Genomic DNA, 23194 nt, shown 5'->3' with positions numbered 1-23194 from the left:
CTATAGATACTGTATATTTTTTAAAAGATGTTGGATTACTAAACTATTAAGCTTTGTGCACCTTTAAGATATGTGGAGCTTGACTGATGTTGCATCCTACTGGTGTTTCAGGTATGGATCACTACCGACCAGAGGTGTTCGAGCACAGCAAGCGCCTCCTACTGCACCTCCTCATCACGCTCTCCTGCAACAACAACTTCCAGGGCGTCGCCTCTGTCCTCCTGCAGACGCGTGAGATCAGTGGCAACAAGACCCTGACCAGCAAACCCAACTTTCAGCCAGAATACTTCACCATAGGTAAAGCCCTGCCTGTATCCATCGGCAAACAGCTGTTTGCTGATGAAATGCATAGTGCTTTTCATGGTTTGATACTAATGGTCTAGATTCTTATAAAATAATACCCGTTTATCACTCCTTCCTGGAACATAGCTTTAAATGAGTTCCATATGGACTTACCTCTTACATTTACCTCTGAAACTGTTCTCATAAATCATTGCGCATCAAATACATCTTTGAGACACCCCAGAGGTATGTTTTACATGACAGCTTGACATTTGACACATCGCCGCTCTCTCCGTCTTATCCAAATACAAGCATCAGGAGGGAATGACTCGCATTCCTTTCAAGGGAGAGATTAGCTCTTATCTGGGGGGAAACATTGGGACACTGTGCCAAAAACAATCATGCAGTATGTGCAGAGAGGACATCAAAGGTCTTGATTAAAGCATTCCATTCCGCTATTTTTATTCACTCGCCTAAAAGAAGTCCTTCCAGGGCCAGTTTTTTCCCGGTGTAATATGTTTTGCCACATGTCTAGACAGTTTGAAAATATACAGAGTCCTGCTTATCCTCTTGTTTATTTGAACACAGTTTTGAGACATAAATAGACACCATCTTTATTATTGAATTACATATTTTGGAGCAAAATAAACAATATTATCACAATCTTATACTTATTTTATTGGAGCAACAGCTTTTTGATGCCACCTCCCTCCCTATTTGATACATGACAACATGATTCAAAACACCTGCTTCCATGCCTGAGAAGGAAGGGAAAGTAAACGACCCTGTTACCACTTAGAACATATCTTCCTCACCCTCCTTCTCCTCACTCACTCCCCCTCCTCCCTCCGTGCCAGGGGGAGGCGTTGACTTCCTGCGGGAGTGCCAGGCGTCTCCTGTGCCGGACTCTGGCCTAAGCTCCTCCTCCACCTCCTCCAGCCTGAGCCTGGGGGGGAGCAGCAATAACTTGCCCCAGATCACCCAGGAGGCGGCAGAGCTGGAGTCCCCGACCGAGATGGACGCCAAGACCCACAAGCTCATAGAGTTCCTCACCACCAGGTACTGGATCACCTAGCCGTCTGCTAAAGAGTGTTTCACATACAGCTTCCATGTTCCATCAGTTTAACTTCGTCCAATTGATGATTCCAAACGCCACCTAGTGGTGTGATGTGATTACTACACCCAAATTCTCTGGCAATGATGTAGGCAGTAGACACTGTATCCACTGTAACTTACTTATTCACTGGCCTATTCCCAGATTCAGAATTGTACCATGACTAACAAACAATGATGTTGTCTTTTAGGGGCTATGGACCCCTCTGGTGCCATGAAGACATCTCTCCCAAGAACCAAAACTCCAAAAGCACTGAGCAGCTGTCCAACTTCCTGCGCCATGTGGTGTCTGTGTTCAAAGAGTCAAAGTCAGGTGAATCCCCTCAAGAGCCTATGGCAGACCACACACTCATGTCTTTGTTCCACGACTGGTTAATTCACCACTCTACGAAGGACAACTTTATTTTTATTTATAAAATAGAACACTCAAAAGCAGACAGATATAATACAAAACAGTAATTAACAGAGGATATTGATTGTCATATGGATAAAGGTAAACACATTGCAGATATCTTAAGTGTTGTAAGAAACCTCTCTGAGGGAGTGACACAAAACAAAAAACAACAAACAGAGACCAACTGATACGACACTAAACAAAAATGACAAACAGAGATATAAAAATATGAACATAAGTGTGTGTGTGTGGGGGGGGAATTTTGGAAATGCTAGGGATATGGATTATTCTTTTATTAGTTCTTCAGTTATAGTTAAAGAGGGTCTGGTTTCTGATTGGAGTAGTAAAGTGAAGGAAACAAATGGAAAGAGGAGTCAGCTCTGAATGTATTGCAGGAGGAGGACCAGGTGATATGGTATGGAGTCATGTTGTCTTTTTGACTGGCGGTAAGTCTTTCTAGATTTGAATGGTCTGTAAGTGAGTTAAGCCAATGAGTGATTGATCATTTTGTTCTGTCTTTCCAGTTAAGTAGTATTGTTTTCTTAGCCACAGTGATAGCGATATAAAGTAAATGTTTGCAGATGTTGTGGTGCTGAAAGTTAGGTAAGGTTGCCTAGGAGGGCCAGGGTAGGGGAGAGAGGGATTCTGAGATTGAGGATCTTGGATAATTCACCCATGACCTCCGCCTAAAAGCTGTTAACTGGAGTGCAAAGCCAGAGTGCATGATAATAATTGTCTATTGCAGATGGACAAAGAGAGCACGTTATTGTCTAGGAAGCCCATCTGGTGCATTGTATGGTTGGTGATATGTGCTCTACAGTATGTAGTACCTTATATTGAATTAGCTGTATTTTTGGATTTGAAGACATGAAGAGTATATTGTTACATATCGTTTGCCAATTGAGATCTGGTTGATAAATAAAAAGAAAAGTCTGAGATCCATTTGTCTGTTGGTATTGAAATAGTGGTGTCATAATGTGAGAAAAGTTTGTATACTTGTGACATCATCTTTTGGGGTCGCATTGAATTAAAGGAGTAGTAAAGGGAAAATGCATGTTTAGCCCTGTTTTAAGGTTACTTATGATCATATACAATGGTTCAGATCAAAACGTTGACAAAACTAGCACTTTTGAGAAAGTCTGATAATTGCTCTACCACCGTTTTGGTCATACAATGGATGTGGGTGGGCATCTTGAAAAATCATTAAAAAAAACATGTAGGTGGCTGGAGGAACATTAACGCAAGCTAGTGTTAGTTCAGCCAGCCAAAAAGACGGTCGCACAATCCATCAGGCAGCGCTGCGCCTGACTCGCACGAAAGTTGCAGAACCTACTCGCGCTTGTAGTTTGTCTCCTTGACAATGCTCGCTTGAAGGGCTGACCGACTGACAGACAGCAGCACGTAGCTCAAATGGAGCAGGCTCCACTTCGGCTCAAACTGTATTTTCAGATAACGTTACGTAACGTTAGCAACACAACGCCAATTTATCATATTCATTTTTTTACTTGTCCGATCAGACACCTGCATGAGGCATTCCTCTTGCCCGAACAGAGTTTACTGGTCCCTGGGAAGCGGGAAAAACTGTTAGCCTACAGGTAGCTTGCCTTGTTCCTGAATCTCCCTGATGTGAATCATGGCTAGCTGGCAATAACCTAGCCTACCTGACTGGTCTCATCATTCTCCTCTCTCTTCCTCTTCAAAAATTGTCGTATGCCCATCTGGAAAATTGTATCGATATATAAGGTTATAGGATCCGCTAGTTGTCATCAGGGAATTATAAAACCAAAGGCTTTACCAACTAAACGTGCTTGAGATGGGCAGGAGCTGTCGACACGTCTAACTGTAGCTATAACGGCACTTAGATTACTAACATAAATTTATTTTAGACAGTAGGCTAGGCATTTTGAGGAGTAGGCCTAGGTGCCAGCACCAGTGTTTGGCCCAATTCAAACACTGGTTAACACTATGGTAATATTTGAGCATCAATAGCCTACCTATCTTTCGTTGTAACCTCATGCCGCTCACTGAAGAAAAAATCCCTTCACGTGTCGAGTCTTCCGATCACCTCAGAAAGGAGCAGCATGGAGCGGCACAGAGCGCGCGGCTTATAGGCTCTTAGTCTTATTGAAAATAAATAGTCCTAATGTGGGCGCGACAGTGGTTTTGAAAGCGCATTTAGGCAAAAATATTTAAAAAGTTTAAGATTTTTAATTTAAGACTTATATATATATAGCCTAATTTGGATTATTGTTTTTTGTATCAAATGTTTGGTGTGGCGGCAAGGATCTTGCCGTGGCGGTGCGCCATGGCAAAACGTTACCAGCGGAAACGCCGTAAGAAATTAAAGGAAATGATTAATTTCTGCATTGCCTGAGTAGGAGCAAAACATAAAATAATTTATCAAGTTTGCTAATGTTAAGCTATACAGTAATTTAGCTAGTTAACGTGGCTGATGTGATAGCTTGCCATGTTAGGCGGCTTGATTTAGCCAATGTATATCTGGCTAACGTTAGCCAACTGGATAGCTTGCCAGTGCTTCCTGGCAGACTAAAATCTCGGTGTTGTTAGAGAAAACATTGTTTAATCAGAATATCAGACGAACTCCAAGGTATACTCACTCATGACTGACAAGCGGAGCAAAAGTGAAGAGTACCCAGGCCAGTGAAAGTGATGACGCAACAACTTAAACTTGAAAAATACAGTAACTAAAATGAATTGTGATTTACTTTAATGGTGAACATTAAATGGCTGCATTCTTTTAACAATATACTATACATGTCAATATGACTTTATGACCGAGCACTAGGCCATACCCAACATATAGCTCTTTTCGCCATTGTGAGCAGGTTGGCTAGTTGTAGCTTGTTGAGCACTGAGCAGTACAGTCAGATCTCATTTTTTTGCGGTAACAGATCAAACCGGAAATAGTTGAGGTCGACGGACGAGTTGTGCCATTGGTGGATTATGAATATATATTTTTTAAAGGTAGCCTAGTTTAAGTAATAAAATACACTTTTAAAATGAATGATGACCTAACACAAACTGGTACAAACCACAATTATGTATTTAATAATTGTGTTAATTAGTTAAAAAAAAGAAGAAGAATTTGAGCAGAGTTGGGCTGGCCAATCAGGGGGGGCACTTGCCCCCCCTCTTAGATCGCCCATGACCGGTATAGTGATAAACCGCGATAAAATGTGATTAAATTTATCACGATAAAATTATCATTAAAACCCTGTTTGATTACCGCGCTTTGAAAAACTCACTAAAGTAAATACTGTCCAGCATCAGCCAAGTTGTTATGCAAACAAAAAGTGCTTAGTGTTGCTAATTTTATTTATGATTTTTAATATAAAACTTTTAGATTTCACTGTCTGTATCAGTAGTTTTAGAACATTTTCAGCACATTTTAACAATACTGCGATAATACTGATAACCGTGATAATTTTGGTCACTCTAATCGCGATGTGAAATTTTCAGACCGTTAAATCTCTACGTGTAACATACCCTTGAAGAGTGTCCTCTTGGTCCCTCCAGACTTCCGTCTGGAGCAGCAGCTGAGCGAGGTGACCCTGCAGACCGCCCTGTGCAGCTCGTCGCGCCACTATGCCGGACGCTCCTTCCAGCTGTTCAGAGCCCTGCGGCAGCCCCTCTCCGCCCGCGCCGTGTCCCACCTGCTCTCGCGACTCGTGGAGGTGGTGGGCGAGCACGGGGAGGAAGTGCAGGTCAGTGTGTGTGTGTGTGTGTGTGTGTGTGTGTGTGTGTGTGTGTGTGTGTGTGTGTGAGTATGTAGGGGCGGCTGTGGCTCAGGAGGTAGAGCGGGTCGTCCAATGATCGTAGGATCGGCGGTTCGAATCTCGGCTCCTCCTGACGACATGTCGAAGTGTCCTTGGGGAAACTGAACAATAAATTGCTCTCAATGAGCAGGTTAGCGCCTTGCATGGCAGCTGCCACCATAGGTGTGTGAATGTGTGTGTGAATGAGAGGCCTTCAATGTAAAGCGCTTTGGAAGCGCTATATAAGTGCAGTCCATTTACCATATGTAATGTTTGCTTAAAATAGAGGCTTGGGTGCTTAGTTGTAACAATAGTACCTTCTTTCAGGGTTATGTGATGGAGGTGCTGCTCACTCTTGAATCCGTGGTGGACAACTTGGCTGAATGTCTGAAGAACAATGACTTCATGGCCATCTTAACCAGGTTTGTTGTTTTTTGCTGAAGACAGTAGGAGCTTGCCAGGGATGTTCAGTGTTCAAACACATCATTGTTTTTTTCATTGTTTTCCCAGGGCTTCGTCCCCAGACTTCCTGACCAATGGGAAGCTGGTGTGGAACAGGAAGAGCACCGGGCATATCAACTTGACCCAGGGCCTGAGGGCCGCTGAGCGAAGCCGCCACCAGAGGAGCTACTCCGTGCCCAAGAAGTTCGGCGAGGCAGACAGGTCCTCGGACCCTCCGCGCAGCGCCACTCTCGACCGGATCCAGGCCTGCGTGCAGCAGGGTGGTTTAGCCAAGAACTGCAGCTCCACCTCCTCCAAGGACAACGTCACTGACCCGGCCAACGTCAACCACCCCAGCAACCTGCTGGCCACCATCTTCTGGGTGGCCGTGTCGCTGATGGAGTCAGACTTCGAGTTTGAGTATCAGATGTCGCTGAGGCTGTTGAGCAAGCTGCTGGTCCACATGTCTCTGGACAAGCAGGAGAACAGGGACAAGCTGGAGAAGCTGCAAAGCCAGCTGAAATGGAACGGCTTCACCGGGCTCCAGCAGCTGCTACTCAAGGGCTTCACCTCCACGTCCACCACTGACCTCACCCTGCAGCTGTTCTGCCAGCTCACGCCCGTCTCTCGGGTTCCTGTGGTGGACACCTCGCAGGTCATAGGTAGGCCTACATACAGCATGCCATGCTAACATGATTTCATCTGTTTGATATCATTACCAGATACTGTACCACCTTTGTTTCCCGTCTCAAAACACACCTCTTCATACAGGCATACTCACTATAATTTAGGAATTTTTAAGATTGATATTTATAACTTTTGTTTGTAAATGTTGTGTCTGTGTTAACTTGTTTTTAACCATGTACGGTGACCTTTGGTGTTATGAAAGGCGCCTTGAAATAAAATGCATTATTATTATTATTATTATTATTATTATTACCATCATTCATTTCAAGTCAGGGATTGACCCATTAAATGTGTTTCAAGTTCAAAGCACATCATTTAGGCCAATGAATTAGAGAAATTCTTCATCTCTCACACACAGGTTTTCCCTTGAATGTTCTCTGCCTGCTCCCACACCTTGTCCAGAACTTTGACGGCCCCACTCAGTTTTGTAAAGACGTCGCTGAGAGGATAGCTCAGGTTTGTCTCGGTCATCGGTCGATCGTCAGTCAACACTGACCATATGATTAACAGCAACGATCAACCAAAAGCATGTTTTACATGATGCTCTTTCTCTCTGGATGGATAGGTATGCCTTGAGGAGAAGAATGCCAAACTGTCCAACCTAGCTCATGTGATGACCTTGTACAAAACTCACTCCTACACACGCGACTGCTTCTCCTGGGTCAATGTTGTTTGTCGCTATCTTCATGAGGCCTTCTCCGACATCACCCTCAACATGGTCACTTATATGGCCGAGGTTTGTTTAGCTGTTTCAAACACTACCCATGTTCCTCTTAGACTTAATAACACAAAGAGCTATCAGTCTCAGCCTATAATAATAACATACATTTTGTTCTGTGTGGCCAGTTGTTGGAGAAAGGCCTTCCCAGCATGCAGCAGACCCTCCTGCAGGTCATCTACAGCCTGCTGAGTCACATGGACCTGAGTGTCATCCAGGCCAAGCCCTTCAACATGGAGGTCCTCAAGACCATCGAGAAGTTTGTTCATGTGAGATGAAGCAGAAGCGAGGTTCTGTTGGAACAATGATCACACAATTAACATTAATAAGTTTCAGTTACTGTAAATGCCTAGCAGTAGAAAACAACTTCGTAAATAATATAAAATAATAACAATAAAAAATAAAATGACAATACATTTGTTATAGTAAAAATTAAAATATACTTTTGTTATATAAAATATAATAATAATTGTTATTATTATTGTTTTTATTATTGTTATTGTTGTTGTTATTATTAGTATAATTGTTGTTATTGTTATTAATGGTAATCATAATTTTTATTATTACTGTTATTATGGTATTTATAAAGTACCTTTCAGACAAAATAGCGCAAAGTGCCCAGTATACTGTATGTAAATATGCTAAATATGTACAGTAGATATAAACAGTATAGGTTTATGCTGTTCATATTTCTTTATAGGGGATAGACTGAGAAATAAGCACTGTGATGTATATTCACTCATGTAACAGTAGTAGAGTCTGGGTTCAGTGTCTATGATAAACGCATGCATGTATATATTGTGACTAGTGGGGTTCTCTGATGAGGAAATACAACAGACTATTTCTGTCAAGGTCACTCTTCTTGCTTAACTGCTCCTGAAAAAAGAGAGCGAAGTCTTATGTCTGAGCAGTAAATTTGAAGGCACACCCAACATCACTCTATAAACAGTCTGCCCTCTTGGCTGCTGTCCTCCATTTGCCTTGGCTTCCTGTATCAGCATTTGCTTTATGGTAGCAGTCAGGAAACATGTTTTATCCTACAGAGAAACTAGTTTGTGTTGTATATTTATCACTGTATGTTCTAATTTGTGTTCCGTCCTTGTTGCGGCTGCTGATCTAACAGTGTGCGTCTGTCCGTGTGTGTGGGTGTGTAAATCGTCTGGGTGGGTGTGCGTATGAATTCATGTGTGGCTCCCTCCTCCAGACAGCCCATTGGAGGGAAGCTCTGAACATCCTGAAGCTGGTGGTGTCTCGGTCCGCCAGCCTGGTCCAACCATCGTCCCCCCAGAGCGACTTCTCCTACGTGGATGTGAGCCGTGTGTGGGACAGGTCCTCCAAGGCCCTGCCTGGAAAAACACTGGACTTCCACTTTGACATCTCTGAGGTTAGACACCCCCCCCCTCCCCTCCCTCTCCCTCTCACTCTCTATAAATATCTCTTTCTCATACTGTATTAACCGTGACACAACTTCTGCATCACTTCCTCTTTGTTTGCGAGAGCCAATGAAAGGACAGAAGTGGTTTGTTCTGCGCATAACGGTTAGTTCTGTGGAAGCTTAGTTGCAAACCAGAGGGTCATGCAGTATACAATCCAGCGATTTTATCCCTGTGTTTTTCCAGGGTGAGGTCCTGTGTGAGATTGTGTCAACAAGTGATTTTTCTTCGTGTTTTGGAAAGGAAACGTTTCTTTCCTTTTCTTTTAATGAATTATATATGTAAGAAAAGCCCCTTGAGATCGGGGTCTGAGAGCTCGAAAAGCAAACACAATTAGCTGGGCTGGACAGCGATGATGTGAGCGATACAGGGTGGAGTATGTGTGGGATACAGGGTGGAGTATGTGTGGGAACTGAACAGGGAGCTATTTGTGTGGTTTATGAATGGCAGGAAATGATGTCAGTCCCGCTGCCATCCTTTGTATGTGAATCAGGGAGAGTTGAAACTGGGCTGGATAGCAAACAGTCAAAGCTTACAACTTGGGAGAAGCATGAGGAGACCTCTCGTTTTTCAGACAAATTCCTTGGTATTTTTAGACTGAAGGCAGAGAAAAAAAAGAGGAGAGAAAAAAAGAGAGAATGAGCAGCAGCTTGCCTCCAGAGACAAAAGGAACCCATGTAACCGCCTGCAGGTGGATTGAATAAGCTAAGGATTCTCTTAATAGTCCCTCCCGCAATTTCACTGGGCTACTTGGCAGTGAACAGCGGCCAATGGAATCCTGGCCGCTGGGACGTGCTGAAAAATTGATGAAGCGCCCGACAATTCTGAAAGAGCTGTAAGGTCAGATGGAGGTCGGGGGAAAGGGGATATGACACTGAGAACTGGCCATGGATCTGCTGCCGAGAGAAGAACTTGCTCCCCTTCAGGCCCCCGCTGTATGGCTGACAGGGGCTCCTGTCCACGTGTGTGTGTGTGTGTGTGTGTGCGCATCCGCCCTCGTAGACCCCAGTGATCGGTCGGAGGTATGATGACCTGCAGGGCTCTCCGGGGCGGGATGACAAGTCCAGGGCAATTACAGTGACCCGAAGCACCTCCTCCACATCGTCAGGATCCACTTCCAACAACGTCTTGGTGCCGGTCAGCTGGAAGAGGCCGCAGTCCTCGCAGGTGAGTTTAACCTTTGTACTGCCAGGTACTCCTCCTATCAGGGAGAGACTGGCAAGCATGGTGGTGTAAAAGCCAACCTCTGGCATATTCACTTCAAAACACATATAGGAACTAATAAGACATTACATTCCGCCGTGCAATATATTTAGCTAAGAGTTTAAATGCGGGTACTGTAAGTTCAGAGGGAGATCACATTCTTGTTGTAATCTGATTTGTTGTACTGCAGCGCAGTTCTCTTACGGCTCTAACACAAACTCGACCGAGCGGTAGGAAACTTGACAGTTTTGTATTTTTCCCTCTACAGAAGAGAACCAGAGAGAAGCTGGTGAATGTGCTGTCTTTGTGTGGACAAGAAGTGGGGCTCACGAAAAACCCTTCGGTGAGAGGCAATTTACATCGATCTAAGTCACAAGTACAGTAATAGATGCTCTCTCAGTGATACGGTCATTCTGGTGATGAAACAAACATGAAGGATGGCACTCTGCTGTCGTAGTTGACCGACTCCCCTCATCCGTCACCAGGTGATCTTCTCCAGCTGCGGAGAGCTGGACCTGATGGAGCACCAGCCCAGCCTGGTGTCCTCGGATGAGGGGACGAGGGAGCCCGACAACATGGACGACACCACCTCTGAGCAGCAGTTCCGAGTCTTCCGAGACTTTGACTTCCTGGATGTGGAGCTAGAGGATGGAGAGGTGAGCTTCTTGTCCGGGCGTAGCTCCCACACGGCAGGAGATTAAGTCACTAATTTTCGCTCCTGTACTCCCGTGCTGAGCGCTTAGTTATGAATTAGTCTTCTGTCTCAATAATTTCACAAGGATGGTGAATGCGTAAGAAAATATTGCCAGTGTCAGCCTAATGCGATCAGAGAACATGGGACTTGCATCATCCAAAATGTCGGCCCCAACTGATTTCTGTGACAATCTGTAGTGCTTGCTTAGATTTATTCTCCTTTCATGCTGTGTGTAATCAGGTTTCTTTCTTCTGTTTTTCTCTGTACCATCTAGGAACTACAGGTAAGTTCAGTCATGTTGCAGTGCTAATCCTCTGCTCTGTTGAGTGTGTTGTATGGTGTAGTATAGATTACACAGTGAATCGCTGTCTTTATGGGACTGTGTAATAGCAATTTGCATGCCCATATTGTTTTTGAGTGTATATGATTTTTTACTTAATGAGGTATTCGCACAAGCCGTGTGTAAAGAATTTTATTAAAGTTATTTGGTATTAATTCCATTTTGAATATGAAACTAATAGTCACAAGCAATAGGCAATGGTAGCACAAGCCCTCCTTAACTAACATTACATTAGATTTGTTGTATCACGTAAGGGCTCATGAAAATCTATATTGAAGTATCAGGTGACCTTTATGTAAATCTATACTGAAGTATCATGTAACCTTTATGTGAATTCAAATACTTGCTCACACATCACACACAGTCATAAATCCACTTATGCAGGATATTTGCTCACTTACCCTAAACAATCGAATATTAATTAATATTCAAACTTATCACTTACAGATATCCTATCAGTTAACACTTTACCTTAAGTGTCCATTAATTACTTAATGTAACTATGTCATGGTACTGTAACATACTGTGGCAACAAAACTGTTACATAGAAACTGAAAATGGTATTGCAGTTTGGTGGTATACTGTAGGTGACTACAGGGATGGAACAAAGTATGGGGGGGGGGTGAGTGGAATTTAACATTGATCTTGTTTTGGTAATACAACCTTAAGCTGCCATTTTGTGACATCTGTCTACCCCTGGACAGCCCTCCTCCTCCCCATGCTTTTTTTCCCCACTTGTCATAACCTATACTGCTAAACTGTAGTACCATGGAATTATATAGCAGATCTAAATTAACTACAATGTTGTAGTTACATAGTAGTAAATGTGCACTGTGAGTGAAGTATTAACTCACAGTACTCTTCAGTACATTTCCTTGCCTGTCTTGTAAATGTAAGAATTGCTTTTGAAAACATACTGTAGGCTGTGGCTCCACCTAGTGGCGACAAACAAGAGTGTTTAGTTTCACCCTCACCTAGATCTCATAGAGACATCAGACACTGTTCACCCTCACCTACAGTAGCTCTCAAAGAGACGTCCTCAGGCATTGGAACAGGCAGCGCTCTGTCAGCTTCTTGCTCTCCAACCGCTGAAATTTCAGATCACACAGAACTGCGAAAATTGTCAGCACCTACACAGAGTGCAATGCTATCAGTTTCCTGTTTCATGATGAAATCAATCTAAAACCATCCGTTCAAAATAGTCAGCTACATTGAAGTCTTTGTGGATTGCATGGAATCTGTATCTCAAGTATTTTGTGAATGGATGTGGTGACACCGAATGTTACACAATAGGAGCATACACAGTGGTACTATAACGAGACTCCCCCTCCCACTAATGTTACAGTATATGAAGCTAGTTACCAAAATAACTCTGTTAAACTGGAGACCTGGTGGAATGTGGATGTGTCCTGATGAGAAGCCACTTGGCATCCGAACCAAGGCTGCAGCCAGACTCAGGGGAACCCAACGTGTAAATATTTATATAATCCAACAAGTTCATAAGGGACTCAAGTCCCACTCTTCTCTAGGGTTTTCATTATTCTTTATTGATCTGTCTCCCTGACACCTTGTAGAAAGTCCCTCTGTTAAAGTCCACTCTGTACGGCTCCAGACTTAGTGTCACAGTCCACTGACTACACCATGCCTGGCTGGGGGGAGGATAAATCCCCCTCAAGGACTCTCCCCCACCCTGGACGTGCCCTGCATGACTCAGCGTGCCCGTGAGGGGCTTCGGCTCACCGCCCGGCAGCCTGGTTCTCAAAGCCGCGCTCTGTTCCAGGGGGAGACCGTGGATAACTTCAACTGGGGAGTGCGGAGGCGCTCTGTGGACAGCCTGGACCGGAGTGACCTGCAGCCCCTGGAGGAGAGCCGGCTGTCCGGCAGCTCGCCCAGCCTCAGCAAGATCGCCCGCGAAGACTCCTCCGAGTCGTCGGAGGAGGAGTCCCTCACCGCCAGCCAGATCCTCTCACATTCACAGCTCGTAAGTCCGCCTCTTGGCCTTATCTGTTTTCATAGCTGAACAAAACCGCTTGTCTGTGCAATACGATTTTGAGAGGGAATACCACTAAGTTAGCTTGTTATTTTTGTGTAATTACATTGGATTAACTTGTGTTATTACATTGGATTCGTGGTCCTAATGACTGTATTGTGCCATCCCAGTGAAGAGGAAGTATGTGGGAATTCTGGGGGCAGATGGAGAGACCGTGCGTCCACCCAGCTGTCATCCCACTCCTCTGCCCCCTCTGTTTATCTGTTTAGCTACTGTAATGTCCCCCCCCCCCCCAGTTTTTGCAGGCAGTTCCGAAAAGTTGAGTGTTCAACACAAGACCATGGTGCTTGCTTAATACTGTGCCTGTGGCATTTCATAGAGGCACTGCAATGTTTTTGATGCTTTGCGCTTTCTTCAATCAGTTCCGCCCGATACTTTTAAGAGAGCTCTTAAAGTATTGTGAAATTGTTTTTCTACTCTCCTAGCATTGACTAATGCGTTACATAACATTTTGACCTGAGGACTTTGCGCTTGACTTTGTCTCGTTGCAGATTGTGAACCTCTCTCCCACCGAGGAGATCAATAACATGGACTCTCTGTCCGCTTCCTTCGACATAACCCCGGCCGACCCTCCTCTCCTGAACTCCAGACATCCCAGCTTCAAGGTCTCACTGCCAGAGGACTGGAAGCTGCGGGTGAATAAGGGGTTCAGAGTGTCTGAGATGTGGGGGCGCGCGCACTCCTGTCCCTACCGCACCTCCATACTGGAGCTCTTTACTAACACTGCCAAATAGGGAAGCTGTCCTTCCTGTCTCTTCTTGGGCAATTCAGAGAATAATTTGAGTTTTACGAGAAGGGTTGAGGGTTTTCTCTGTGTTAGGCATTACCAGTATGCTTCTGTGGGTTTTCTACATTTCCATCTTTAAAGGATGTGGGTTTTCTACATTTCCATCTTTAAAGGATGTGGCCAAAGCTTTTAGTACCTGCTTTTATTGTAGTTTGTATGTATGCTTGTTTATATTGATACCTGCGAGGGTGCTTTGTACATCCATTCTCCATCCAACTTTGGGCTGTGGGCTTGCAGGCTCTGCGTTTCTGTTCTACTCTTTCTATGCTATTCTGACTGGCAAATGTGGGCTTTCATGGGTGGTAGATAGCAACAGGAGATGTGTCTTTCTCTGTCTGTTTAAGGCAATGTGTAGACCTGTTGCTTCTGTGTGGGTGGCTCTATGCAACGACTAAGACAAGCTTTGGCATGTGGCAGGTGGATGAAGGTTTACACATTGCCTAGCCCGAACCATGAGTGTGTAAGGCCACCGTGTTTTACACTGGTCTGCTAACATTTCATACGACATATTGGTCATAATTTGTCCACACTCATGAATCATTTACCAAATTAAACAAAACACCGCAAGGAGTGTCCTTATCCTTTGGAAAGGTTAGTGCATCCATTTTACCCAATATAGTTCGTTCTCTTTCAGATTTCAGTTGTTGTTTTTTTCAAGAGTGCAAGAGTGAAGATATTGAATGATTAACATCTCTGCATGTTGCCTGCCATATTTGAATACATACAGTAGCTTATCTGATCCTGTCAGTGAAGATGTCTCTCTCTCTCTTTCTCTCTCTCTCTCTCTCTCTGCCCCCTCCCAGGCTGATGTGTCAGCAGAAGAAGAGGACTCCAACGTCCAGGAGGACGACCTCTCCCTCTCCATCAGTGAACTGCCCCCTGGCTTTGACTGCAGTGACAGTTTCATGCTGGACATGATGTCTCAGGGCGATTACAAAGGAGAACTGGACCTAGAATCCAGCTGTCTACCCAGGTACACTGTACCGCTACGGCGAACCTAAATTATGATGGCCTTTTTTATAAATGAAGACTATATCTGTTCACGTTGCCTCGTTCAGGTTAGCATAGCAGCCTATAGGTAGACGAGCCTGTGCCCCTGTATGCTTTCTGTGTTTCCCAACCGGCCGTCTGTTCTCCTCAGTTTCAGCGAGGAGGATAAAGACGAGTTTCTGGAGTCGCGTTCTTCCCCTCCTCCATCGCCCTTCTTCTCCGCCATCCTCGCTGCTTTCCAGCCGGCCGTTTGCGACGACGCGGAGGAGGCGTGGCTCAGCCACATCAGCCAGCTGGTGTCCGACTCTGACGGCTCCTGCGCCGTCTACACCTTCCATGTGTTCTCCACACTCTTCCAGGTAGCAGACGTCTGCTCTTTAGACGCACGTCTGGGGCCTTTGATCCACTGTGACAGTGTCCTACTGAGGCCTTTGATCCACTGTGACAGTGTTAACGGTGGGGCTGGAGTAGAAGTGTTGCCACTCAGTACATAATAGGATAAGTTTACTGGATGATTAACTTGAAGGATGGCAGTTTTTTTAAATTAATAAGAAACCTACTCTGCTGTAAGCTTGTACTTTATGAAGTACCCGATGATTAATTAACTGGGTTTTCTTCAGTTCATTGCCCAAAGCTCACAAGGAAAGTAGATCTAACGCTACAAATGGCCATGTCTATCTCTAATGGTTTGTCATTAAGTCTTAAAACTGCTCTGCTAACTTAATGCATAAAACATGTTTTGCTTTGCAGGGTATTCAGAGCAAATTCTGCTCCTTGACTTGTGATGCTGCTGGCTACCTTGGTAACGGACTTCGAGGAATAGGGTCAAAGTTTTTGAGGTCCTCTCAGATGCTGACGACATGTGCTGAGTGTCCTACGCTGTATATTGATGCAGACACTGTAAGGAGCTTGTCATTTTCAGATCCATTCTTATGTATGCATTATACAGTAGTTGGTACATTATCAGCACTATAAGATGGGATCTCTTTTTCCAGATCATCTCCTATGGGCTCCTGGAAAAAATGAAATTCAGCGTATTGGAGCTTCAAGAGTATCTTGACACTTACAACAACAGGAAGGAAGCAGCCATATCAGTAAGCCATTAAACAGTAATTTCCAATCATCTTACAAAAGTTCCAAATGACCAATTTTGATATCTCTCCATTCTCTACTTCCCACAGTGGCTGACCAACTGCAAGGCCACCTTTCCCAGGAGGTCAGGGGGTTCCGTGATCACATGCCAGCCTGGGGAATATGAGGAAAAGGTAGATCGGCTCTGTGGTCACTCAAACATCTAGAAACCTTCTACAGACATGTTGGTGTTAATCAAATACTAAATGTTACGTAACATTTCTGCGGCTAAACTAACAGATCGTCTCCCTAAGATTATGTCCATGTATTGTACTGAAACCATAGCCCTTGCAGCGAAAAGCCTATACCAATTGGGTATTTATGGTGTCTAAGCTATACTACATATGATAGATATTCTTATATTATAGGCTACTGCTGTTCTAACATTATGAAGGATACTACAGATTTCATTTCATTTGATCTTTCACACTTTCTGCTTTTCGATTACTCTATGATAGCTCTGTGAGTGATACACCTTCATTTTCTCTCAATATCAGAACCTCAACTCTGAAGCATCTGAGCAACCCTGTTGCAACACATCACATTGACTCTCTCATCCCAATGTGCATTGTGGTCATTTTTAACTCTGCTGGGCATGGGGGCAGGTCATTCTGATTTGGAAATCTCTGGGCTTTCTGGGTTTTGCTCATACTAAAACATCTAAATAGTCACGGCACAGGAAACAGATGCCAGCTGGCCTTGCAGAGAGTTGGCCATGTAAAATAGCCAAGTGTTACAGATGGCAAGACTCCCAGCAGAGTGACAGAGCAAAGGCAAAAAAACGTGCTTATCTGCTTGGCTTTATAAGACTCATAGCCTTGATTTGAGTTGTTATACACACTGCTGTCGACCCCTTTTCACTCTCCGTGCATGTGTCAGTAAAATGAGAGCATTTTATGGCTTGTATCAATACCTAAATGGAGCTGCTGATGGATGAATGCGTTTCCACTGATGCTCTGTTTTCCTCTCACTCTTTCCTGTCCTGTAACATGCTTGCTTTGTAGCTAATGGAATCTCTGTCAGTAAGTTAAAATTGACTTTTCAGGTTTTATGCTTATTTGAGAGCAGATGGTCAGTCTCTTACTTGTCTCAAATCAAATTGATATGCTGCAATGAGGCTTGCATTTGAGTGTTACCATGCTGTAGGGCAGCTTTCAAACGAGACACTGCCTGAGTTAAGGCAGGGCTAAACTCACTGTAACATATGCAATATTGCACAAGTCTAGTGCCAAAACAACGCTGTCCGACACTAACACAAATTATATTGAAACACAACACCAGTTGGTAATTTACTTCATGACTCGACAGTCATTTTTATGTTTCTATTTATCCAGCAACTGGAACTCTGTCAACGACTCTACAAGCTCCACTTTCAGCTGCTGCTGCTTTTTCAGTCCTACTGTAAACTGATTGGCCAGGTCCATGCAATCAGCTCATATCCTGAGGTATACTTTTTTTTTTTTTATGTTCATTGGGTATATTAACTGATACATCCAGTCTTATCACACATCCTATTTTTATTGTTGATCAACTGTGTGGTTGGCAGTTCCTCTGCTGTTACTAGTGATAGATTGGCTGTTCTGTGCTCACACTCCCCCACTCTCAGCTAATGAACATGTCCAGAGAGCTGAGTGAGCTGAAGGGTAGCCTCAGGGCTGCAGCAGCCTCAGTGACCAGCAGTGACCTTGCGACCCCGGAGAGCTCCGCCTCCGAGCCCACGTTCAGCTCCTCTGAAGCCGCTGTGCAGGCCATCCTAGAGGGGCTGAAAAACAACGAGCTCACAAAAGCCGTACGCAACATCCAAGAATGCAGGTAGGGAAATGCCCTTGATTCCGAGAGCATGCATTCACGTAATCTGAGTGATTATAAAAATGTTAACGATACTTTTTTTTTTTCCCTATGCAGAAGGATGTGGCCAAATGACATCTTTGGCAGCCGTTCTGAGGATGAGATCCAGACCTTGCTGAACATTTACTTCAGACATCAAACCCTGGGTCAGACGGGAACCTTTGCGCTGGTGGGCTCAAAGCAGGACTTCTCAGAGATCTGCGTCAAGCTGATGGAACTCAATGGCGAGATCAGGGATATGATCAGACGAGCCCAGGGCTACCGGGCCATAACGACCTTCCTTCCAGACGCCAGAGTGTCCGGCTCTACTCTCTGACGGCAGGAGAGCATCTCCTGACCGCAGCCCCTGCTCAACACTCTCTCCTGGGCTTAGTCTACTGCCCGGGGATCCTTCTCTCCTCACAGTAGTCAACAGAAGCTTCACTTTCTCCTGTGAAACCGTAAACTCACTCTAAAGTACCCATGAATGTCAGATACTCAAATCTTCATATGTGCAGCAATACTGTGAGTGTGATGTGAGACTTTTCTATAACAAAGGAACCTAGGCTTTTATTGCACTAATATTTAAGGGTAACGTCACAAAGCGGCCACTTGCTACTGAGGTCAACAACTTTCAAATTTAAAGGGGAACGCCGCTGTCATAGCAAGTTTAGCTCAAATGTCGCTTTGTCCTCAATGAAACCGATCTGTACACACCAACATTTAACCGATCCGTGCAGTAGTAAGCTAGCTCCTTTTTCCTCTGTGCGCGCACCCCCTTTATAATGGAGGTCTATGGGCCTCTGCTAAAAACTAGGATAAACATAGCAGAGGGCCATATACCTCTATTATAAAGGGGATGCGCGCACAGAGGAAAAAGGAGCTAGCTTACTACTGCACGGATCGGTTAAATGTTGGTGTGTACCGATCGGTTTCATTGAGGACAAAGCGACATTTGAGCTAAACTTGCTATGCCAGCGGCGTTCCCCTTTAAAGGACAATGCTCGTTTTTGACAACCTGGACCTTATTTACGACATATTATAAGACGTTTGACTCACCGAGATCACTTTGGTGTAGTTCGGAGGCCTGTAGAAGAAATGTAAAATCCAGCGCGAGCCAGTATATCCATGTAATGGCGGTGATCGCGGCAACGAGAATGCAGCTTCTAAAATCTATTTTCTGCTTTCATCAATCTGTCTGGGTGAATCGCTAGTTGTGCTTACATAGAGCATAACTGTTGTGGTTTTCACATGCCATGATCTTTAGAAACGTCTTTCGAAACGAAATAGCTTCCTCACTTTCTCCAGCACGAATGCGCACAGCGCGCAATCGTTGCTCCAGCACGCTGTGCGCATGCGTGCTGGAGCAAGTGAGGAAGCTATTTCGTGTCTAACGACGTTTCTAAAGATCATATTACAGAGGCATGGGAAATACCACAACAGGCCTATGCTCTCTATGTAAGCACAACTAGCGATTCATCCAGACAGATTGATGAAAACAACCGTTTCCCGGCAGAAAATAGATTTTTAGAAGCTGCATTCTCGTTGCCCCGATCACCGCCATTACATGGATATACTGGCTCGCGCTGGATTTTACATTTCTTCTACAGGCCTCCGAACTACACCAAAGTGATCTCGGTGAGTCAAACGTCTTATAATATGTCGTAAATAAGGTCCAGGTTGTCAAAAACGAGCATTGTCCTTTAACAAACGACGCACCAAAGTTATTATTATTATAACTTATTCTTCTTCATATGTTATTTTAATTGTTAAGGGGAAATGTGCAATGCTTCACAGAAGTGAAACTGTATCATGAAAGAATGTTTTTTTTTCAATTTCAGTGCTTTTTGCTACTTGAAAATCCAGTCCTGCTTTAGATGACATATGCAGCTTCATGAAGGAAAGAAGCCTTTATAAGCTGCACTTCATCTAAATTGGGACTGGAAATTCTAAATTACAGGTAAAATAATTCTGATATTTTTTCATCGCTTGGTTAGTGTGTGAATTTAACTGTAACCAGATTACAATGTTTGAAAACTGCTCAGCGTAATGTATACATACTGAACTCTCTCAACATGCTGCAGATCTACTGTCTCAGAGCGAGTTGCCGCTGTGGGTTATCTGTTACTTAAAATATGATCTTTCTACTGTGTAGCTATTTTGCTTATAGGAGAATTATTTCTATTCAAACGAAATAAACATGCTTGTACTCAATTAGTTTTATAGAATGAAAACACATGTTATTATTCTGTTAAAACTGCCAAGCATGCAAATTCTATGTACTATAAAGTGTAATAGAGATATTTATGACTATAAGAAACTATGTAACTAAGAGTTGCATTTTGTACATAGTGCTATTGGAGCTTTGCTCATGCTTTTAAGATTTTATTTTTGCATATCTTAATTTACAACGTAACTGCATGTAACCACCTGGAGGATATGCATATTTCTAGCTTCTATAGGGACTGTTCTTGTTTCGCCTTGTAAATACTGCCTCTGCCATGTATTGTACTGTACTTTGGTGTTCTGTAAACATGTGTAACAATAAAAGATACAAATTCATTTGTTAAATAAGCTTTCGTTATTTATTTGTGTTCAAAAGGAAACGTTCAAGTGGATGTCCAATATCAAATGATAAAATCATACATGTAGTAGGCTACTTCTAAATTAATGGCTCACCATGCTTTCCCACCACAAGCATGGAAGCTACCCAAATAAAATAAAAACTGTTAGAAGTCATAATTGTACTTTTGGGATAGTGAGTCATAATTTGTGATTTCTAATAATTGTGTTCTAATGGGATAGCCCAATCAAAGGTCAATTTTGACACAACATCAAAGACAACACAACATCTTAGCAGCAGATAGCTCAGCTCTGGGCTACACTACCTCCGACTGGTAGCGTCCCCTGTTTGATTGCAGCTCCTCCCAGCAGCGGGTCGAAGTGCTCTTGAGGAAGATCACTGAACCCCAAATGGCTCCCCGGGCACTGCGACGCGGCGGCATGGGTCAATGCAGAGGTGAATTTCCCTTTGGGGATTAATAAAGTGTAATTATTATAAATCATTAAAGTCCAGGTTAACCCAGTTCAAATTTTTGTTATGAGCTTCATACACCACAGGAAAACATGTCATTAACCACCCAGCCAAATCTGAGTGATTAAAAATGTCGCTAAGTATATAAAATAAGGCTTCAAAATCGGTTAAAAATCAGCAGCATTCTCTGGTCTGAGACTGTGGGGGCGTGTCTGCTGAAGGCACCGAAGCCACACCCAATTGCGTGGGGAGGGGGTGTGGAGGGAAGAACCTGTCAAATAGTACCGTTCTCTGGTCTGCATAGTCACACTGGCACGCCGTCTCTTTTGTGGTAGGAAGGCACAGCTTTGTGAAAACAGAGAGGAGTTGAAATTACACTTGTCTAATGAGTCAAACGCACAGATGCTTCCTCCTAACCTACCTCCTGACAAACAACACAGGTAAAACTGTAGCTACTCTATACCAATGCGCCAGTGTTACTGCCCTTAGATGCAAAATACAAAAACAGGCAACGAGGAATGTATGAGTCTGTCCCTATTTTCTCCCTGCCACCTCCGGACCCATTCCTATCCCTCCCAGGCGATCCTGTCGTCCCTTGGGATCAATGGAAAAAGTTGATTAAAATGTAGCCTACCTTTTAGTCACTGGCTTGAACAGCGCTGATAGCGCGAAGAAGCGTACTACCGGAGTTGATAATCGGGACAGACTCATCCACTCTCGTTGGCAATGTTATGTGTGAGAATAACGAGCACTCGGCTTCAACTTTCCCTCTCATATCCAACAGAACTGGAATGTTCAGCCAGTAGCCGCCGAGCACCGCTTCACTAGGAGAGGGTGCGTCTTTCTCCAGCTGCAGCTGGTCTACCTGGTCTACCTAACCATCCCCCTCGCTCCCGCCTCCCGGTCGACAAATATACTGTAACCATTACCGGTGAACCCATACGCACATCAGGTGCCACAAATATGGCAGGCAGTTTCTGTATAGTTAACGCTTATAGTCATAATATATCATCCGTAACGTTATTTGGTGGGTGGTCGCCTGGTCGGTGCTACTAGCTATGTTAGCTAGACTAAGGTTATATACACACTCCCATCTGCAACAAGCTACATAGCTAATGTTAGCTATAATTCCTCCTAAGATTACATATAATTCATCATAGCTGACATTACCACATAAATGTCAAGACACATATTTTGCATATTAACGTAGCAGTGTATTTTCCTATTGCTTACGTTACCTAGCTAACGTTATAACGTTAATTAGCTATAAGCACACAAGGCAGCGGTGTCGGCACCAAAGGTTGATGCGACAGGAGAATGGAGGCCGTGGAGGGAGATGGTTGGCTCCGCCGAATTCACCAGGACCAGTCGTGAGTCCGTGAAACCCCAAAGCCTCATATTATAATTGCAGAAGCTTTCGGGAGTGAAATGTTTGCTGCAGAGGCGGGCGCTAGCGGTGACAGACTCTGTAACACCATGGCTCTTCAAAAATGCTAACCATTTGCTTCTCATTTCAGCTTTACTCGGGAGTTGAAAGAAGGAGACCTTATCGTCCCATTCCTGCTGGCATCCAGGAAGGATGCATTTTCGTTTAGTTTTATGCATAGGCATTGCTAACTAAGAAAAACTAGCTTATTCTAGACTGCTGGTTAAAACTAGCTAGTTCTAGACTCAAGATTGAGCAGGAGAACCGAAGATTCTTCTTCTTCTTCTTCCTTGGGTTTTATGGCGGATCGCAAACAGCTTAAAGGTGCATACCGCCACCTACTGTACAAGAGTGTGCATCATCATGTCATCATCCTAGTGCTCACTGCCCCACAACCGTGTGTCACCCAAGAAAGTAAATAGAGCCTTCCTGCAGATTCCTACCCCCTCCCCCTCCGTGCCCAGTAAACCCCTCAAAGTCCATTCCCGTCCTGCTTCTCTGACCTTATCCCGGAGTCTCTCTCTCTCTACTTCATAGGTGGGACAGTGCAACAGAACATGTTCAGTGTTTTCTGCAGCTCCACAGTGCCCACATGTACCACTCCCCCTTTTCCCCAGTACAAACAAGGTGCCGTTCAGTCCTGTGTGATCAAACCTGAGTCTAGCCATGACGATTTCCTCCCTCCTGTTCTGTGCAGTGTAGTTCTTCACCATAACTGACTTCTGCACCCTGTGATACCCCCTCCCCTTCTGGTCTTCATCCCACCTCTTCTGCCAGAACTCAAATCCCTTCCTCCTAATCACCGCTTTCCCCTCTCCCTTCCCGAGCGGAACAGGCACCGAGATGACCTTAGTCAGCGCACCTTTCG

General features: G+C 44.2%; 1 protein-coding gene across 1 annotated transcript in view; it reads left to right on the top strand.

Annotated features, from left to right (window-relative positions):
- frya (furry homolog a) overlaps window positions 1-20422 on the top strand; it is a 54498-nt gene extending 34076 nt beyond the window's left edge. Inside the window, exons 39-61 of the mRNA XM_084447642.1 lie at window positions 112-297; window positions 1140-1341; window positions 1587-1708; window positions 5327-5514; window positions 5893-5987; window positions 6076-6668; window positions 7052-7149; window positions 7259-7429; window positions 7540-7680; window positions 8616-8795; window positions 9847-10011; window positions 10316-10390; window positions 10533-10703; window positions 12832-13062; window positions 13623-13766; window positions 14722-14891; window positions 15060-15267; window positions 15659-15808; window positions 15904-16002; window positions 16090-16173; window positions 17374-17484; window positions 17646-17851; window positions 17945-20422. Of these exons, the coding sequence (XP_084303768.1) occupies window positions 112-297; window positions 1140-1341; window positions 1587-1708; window positions 5327-5514; window positions 5893-5987; window positions 6076-6668; window positions 7052-7149; window positions 7259-7429; window positions 7540-7680; window positions 8616-8795; window positions 9847-10011; window positions 10316-10390; window positions 10533-10703; window positions 12832-13062; window positions 13623-13766; window positions 14722-14891; window positions 15060-15267; window positions 15659-15808; window positions 15904-16002; window positions 16090-16173; window positions 17374-17484; window positions 17646-17851; window positions 17945-18203 (4049 nt within the window). The 3' untranslated portion in view covers window positions 18204-20422. The remainder of the gene's footprint in view (window positions 1-111; window positions 298-1139; window positions 1342-1586; window positions 1709-5326; window positions 5515-5892; window positions 5988-6075; window positions 6669-7051; window positions 7150-7258; window positions 7430-7539; window positions 7681-8615; window positions 8796-9846; window positions 10012-10315; window positions 10391-10532; window positions 10704-12831; window positions 13063-13622; window positions 13767-14721; window positions 14892-15059; window positions 15268-15658; window positions 15809-15903; window positions 16003-16089; window positions 16174-17373; window positions 17485-17645; window positions 17852-17944) is intronic.
- Window positions 20423-23194: the final 2772 nt, after the last annotated feature.

The sequence above is a fragment of the Borostomias antarcticus genome (genome assembly GCF_949987555.1).
Source record: "Borostomias antarcticus genome assembly, chromosome: 1".
Classification (NCBI taxonomy): domain Eukaryota; kingdom Metazoa; phylum Chordata; class Actinopteri; order Stomiiformes; family Stomiidae; genus Borostomias; species Borostomias antarcticus.
The sequence above is the reverse complement of the archived record's forward strand: the minus strand, read 5'-3'. Positions and strand labels throughout refer to the sequence as shown.